The 4845-nt window shown below is 39.0% G+C and overlaps 1 protein-coding gene across 1 annotated transcript; it reads left to right on the top strand.

Annotated features, from left to right (window-relative positions):
- Nucleotides 1-253: 253 nt before the first annotated feature.
- Nucleotides 254-1505, top strand: LOC130464215 (uncharacterized). Its single transcript, XM_056833680.1, has 2 exons — nt 254-433; nt 957-1505. The coding sequence occupies exons 1-2, from the start codon at nt 346-348 to the stop codon at nt 1265-1267; spliced, it is 399 nt and encodes a 132-aa protein (XP_056689658.1). The 5' UTR covers nt 254-345; the 3' UTR covers nt 1268-1505.
- Nucleotides 1506-4845: the final 3340 nt, after the last annotated feature.

The raw sequence follows: 4845 nt of genomic DNA, 5'->3' as shown, positions 1-4845 counted from the left end.
TTAAAAATTATTAAAATAAAAGGAGAATTAATATACACGTAGATTAATGATTGAAAACAGATGATTTTGATGAAAATAAGCCTTTTCCAATTACTTAGCCTTTTCAACTTACTTTTTCAATGTGTACACGTGGAAACCTTCCAACTTCTCTCGTTTTTTCTGGTTCCTTCCTAATAATGTTTTGGCTGTAATTTTTTACTGTTCCCAACCCTATTTCCCCCCTTTTCACTTCCTATTTATATGGTCCCCCCCCCCCCCCATTTTCACTCTCAGTTGTCTTTTTGCCATTTACTCACTCAAACACTTAAGAGAATTTGAAGTTATTACTCTGAGTTTTCTGCAAAAATGGGTTCTTGCGTATCAGGAAAGAGGACTGCTGATAAGTGGGAATGTCGCACCCCCAAGAGAACAAGAATTTCCAGATGGGACGAAGGTATTTTCATTCAATTTGTCGGTTTTTTCAATAAATGTTTGCAGTTGAGCCATGATAAATTAGGGCTTTTTTGTTAAGTAACTTTTTCCCAAAATTGGTGCATGCATTATCTTGATTGTGGTGTTTTATATGTTAATTTAAACAATCGTGGGCTGATTTCGCATAATTTATCAATTGAAGTTGGAATTAGGGTTTCGTTCGTTTTTACTTTCCAATATTTAATTCGAATTGATGCTTACATGTTCTTGAAAATGGTGTTTAATATGTTAAATTATACAATTGTTGCCTAATTTGGAATTAATTTAAACTAGATTTTGTAGTAATTAGGGTTTCACTTACTGTTTTTGATTCACTTAAATAAAAAACAGAGTTTGATTAATTCGAATTGATGCTTGCATGTTCTTGAAAATGGTGTTTATTTAAACTATTGTTTCTTAATTTAGAAGTATTTTAATCTAGATTCCGTATAATAATTAGGGTTTACTTACTGTTTTATTGACTTTGGCCGTTACTTTGACTTTAGGAGACCTTGCTTTAAGGGAGGCACACCCCCTTTGCCATCATCAAGACATCCTCATCACCCAGATCTTCACCAAGCTGGACTGGGAGGGGCAGGCTGCTGTGCAGATGGTATGCAAGCAGTGGCGTAGGTGGGCCAAGTTGCGGTACCGCCTCCCATACCACTACCCTCAAGGATGCTACCGCGCGTGGCTGCGGGAGTGGGTGATCATGGACATCATTGACAATGATGGCCGTGACTTCCACGCCTGGATGGACAAGGACATGACCGTCTACTTTGACGGCTTCCCCCTCCTTTTCAAGGAGGAGGAGTAGCTGGTGGTGGAGGCCATGCAGGGGTGGGTGGTGGTGGCGCTGGTGGTGGCCCCTCTTTTGTCAAGCTTATGATGATCCAGCTTGTTTATAGTTTTTTTTATTTTTAATTTTCAAGGACAATTACATTACTACTGTCATTGCAATTAGGTTTTTGTGAATGTGACAAATGTTGGTTTTTGGTATTTGTCACTGCTATGACAGTAGTTTATATCTAACCGTAGGCTTCTCCCTCAATAGTGGATTGAGGTTTGAAATGTTAGGGTTGAAGCCTACCCTTTTGTAAATGCAACTGACATGGTCATGATGAATGAATGAATGCAACTTTAACCTTTTGTTATCTCTGAAGGAAATAATGCCCTTGGTCCAAGTATGCATTCTATGTTAAGTCTAATAAATGCGGTTCAGTATTAATTAACAAGTTAATAATTCAGTGAGATCAAGTGAGCTGAATGCCTAGCTAGAGGCCGCTTCAGTTCAAGTGGAATTAATGATATTAATCCACAGCTTACTCTTGACTGAACCCGTAGGGTCACACAAATAGTACGTAAACGGATCAAGTATTTAATGGCATTAAATACTCCATCTATGGATATTCGGAATCGACGGATCTTGGTTTCAGTGGGAGCTGAGATCGTCACAGGCAAGAAATGAATACTCCGGAAACGATGATATTGCCGGAAACGGAAATATGGATCGTATCGGAAATATAAATATTATCCAAGTCGTAGATGTTGCCGGAAACGGAAACATGGTACGTATCGGAAAATGTTATCGGAAATGGAAATATTGCCGGAATCGGAAATATTGCCGGAAACGGAAATATTGTCAGAAACGGAAATATTATCGGAATCCGAAAATAATTCCGGAAACGGAAATATTAAATATTTGTTCGAAACGGAAATTAATTCCGGAATCGGAAATATTAAATGTTGTTCGTATCGGAAATGAATTCCGGAATCAATAATTTAATCGGAAGCGTATCGTACGAATTAGCATCGGACGAGGCCCGCTAGACGAAGGCCCAGCACGAAGCCAGGCCATCGCCCAGCGAGCCGCACGCAACGCACGCCTCGACCAGGCCCAGCGCAAGGCCAGGCCCATCCAAGGGCGCGCGCGCGCACGCAGCACCGCACATGGGCTGTGCGCTTGTCGTGGGCCGCAAGGCCTGCGCGGGTGCACGGCTTGTGCGATGCGTATGCCGGAAATCCTAATTCTATTGGGATTCGTGCGAAGATTAAAATCTTAATCTTATTAGAATTGCTTTGTTATTTAGAGTCCTAATAAAGTTCTAATTAACAAATCCACATCCTAGTAGGATTACAATTCCTTTTCCATACCTCTATAAATAAGGGCCTAGGGGTCATTATTTATATATAAGTTTTCAAGTATTCAAAACTATGATTTTTAAGCAGAAAAATCAGCCATAACTCTTGCCCATTTAGCCGAAAATAATAGTACCTTAAGGGCGATTCTAGTTGATCAATCTTAAGGCGGATCCGGACGTGCTGTGGACTATCTACGGAGGGACGACACTTGGAGTCCTAAAGACTTGTTCTTGTTCGGTTCGGGCGCAGCTAGGGAAGGCACGCAACAAAGAGTATGCATCTAAATTATGCTATATGATTATGTGTAAATAATATGTATTCCTGGCTTAATGGTTTTTTCCGCATGATTTATGAATTGTCATATGTATCATAACCTAACAGTGGTATCACGAGCCTCTTATTATTTTCATAATCTAAATTGCATGAACATGGTTAAATATTACAAATTTGCAAGAATTAAAAGGGGTGATTAATTTTCGTAATTGTTAATTAATTGCAAATTGCGTTTATTTAATTATACGTACGCAGTTTTTCGGCAGTTTCTTCGTTACTCATCCAAATCGAGTGATTTTTGTGTCAATTCCGCATGTAAAAGGCATTCTAAAATTTTGACAAAAATAGTACTTTTCTGCCGAACCCAGAATTCTCAAATTCGAAGCCTAACTATGACTTTTCGAAGGTTTTAGTTTTTCGAATGCAAAATTTCGTAAATTTAAGATGTTAAATTAAATATTTGCGATTCTTGTTGATAAATCTTGAATTTTTGATTGACCTACTGTATATGTTTAACAAGTTTGAATGCCTAGCCTTGTTAATTATGCAATCTAATTTGTAATTATGATTAATTTGTTGAAAATTAGAATAATTTAGAATTAATTTGATTTTCATAATTAATTATAATTTAATTAGAAACCTATGATTAAAAACCACCATAAAAATTGTAAATTTATGATAAATTTTAAATTTTTATGACCTAGGCTTGAATCCATGATAATCGGAAATCAATTGAATAATAAATTTTCGATTTTTCGCCCTAAAATTGTGAAATTAATATTAATTTATTAATTTGTCATTAATTTTAAATATAAATTTTAAATTTTTATGCGATTCGTTCATATAACTTGCACACACAAAGCAATGGACGCTTCGTGTTACCCTTAAGGGGTGTTGTATAGTGCGGGCATGCGACGACGAGCAAGGGAGCTCGTCGCCCGTGCGGCACGAATGCAATGAGCAGGGGCATGGTGCACGAGCACAAGGCAGCAGCCCTGCCTTGTGTCGTGGGCCACGAGCTATGGATGAATGGGCATGGGCGAAGGCAAGGCATGGCAGTCGCGTGTGTGCAGCAAGCGAGCTGCGCCAGAACGCGCACTGCCTCGCGCAAGCGCGCGCAGCCTCACGCGCAGCGAGCGCAAGCTCGCGTGCCACGAGCGCTGCGCCCAGCGCTGATCGCGCGCAGCGCGCAATTGCTCACGCACAGCGAGCGATGGCTCGCGTGCATCAAGCACTGGAGCGCGCGCAGCAAGCGCTGACGAGCGCGCACAGCGAGCGATGGCTCGCGTGCGTCGAGCGCTGGCGCGCGCGCAGCGAGCACCACTTGTGCGATGGCTTGCGATGGGAAAATGCAGCAGCTATGCGACGAGCGCATGGGCTGCGCGCACATGGCCAGCGATGGCTGTGTGCGTGTGGCCCATGGGCGTGCGATGCGTAGGGTGTTTGCGTTGCGATTAGATCGTTTTGAATGTTTAATTTGAAATTTTGAGTTTACGTAATTTTAATTAATTTTAAAATTAATAATTTAAATTATTTTCTTGGATTTTAATTTTGAATATTGTAATTATAATAAATTTTATTTATTCTAATTATTTTGCTAAAATTAAAATCATGAATTAATTTAAATACGACTGAAATTAAATTAAACTTTTGGATTCAATTATAAATTTATATGAGCTTTAAATTTTAATTAAATTTGTATGTTTCCGGTTAGACTAGAAATACATTTTTATGTTTAAAAATTAGTAAAGCATATGAATTTATTGGTTTAAGTGGGAGCGCTTTTAGTCATAAACTCTTGATTAGGTCTACAAATCCTTAAGGTTAAAACAACTTGATTAGAATTAATAAGGACTGAATAATTGGTAGATTATTGGTGCCCTTGATTAATTGCTGCAAATGTTTACGTGATGCATAATGTGTTTTAACTAACCAGCTATGTGGGCCATTCATTATCTGAATGGTATATATTGTATATGT

This window comes from Spinacia oleracea, chromosome 6 (assembly GCF_020520425.1).
Source record: "Spinacia oleracea cultivar Varoflay chromosome 6, BTI_SOV_V1, whole genome shotgun sequence".
NCBI classification, from domain to species: domain Eukaryota; kingdom Viridiplantae; phylum Streptophyta; class Magnoliopsida; order Caryophyllales; family Amaranthaceae; genus Spinacia; species Spinacia oleracea.
Note: the sequence above shows the minus strand (reverse complement) of the source record. Positions and strands in the feature narration are given on the sequence as shown.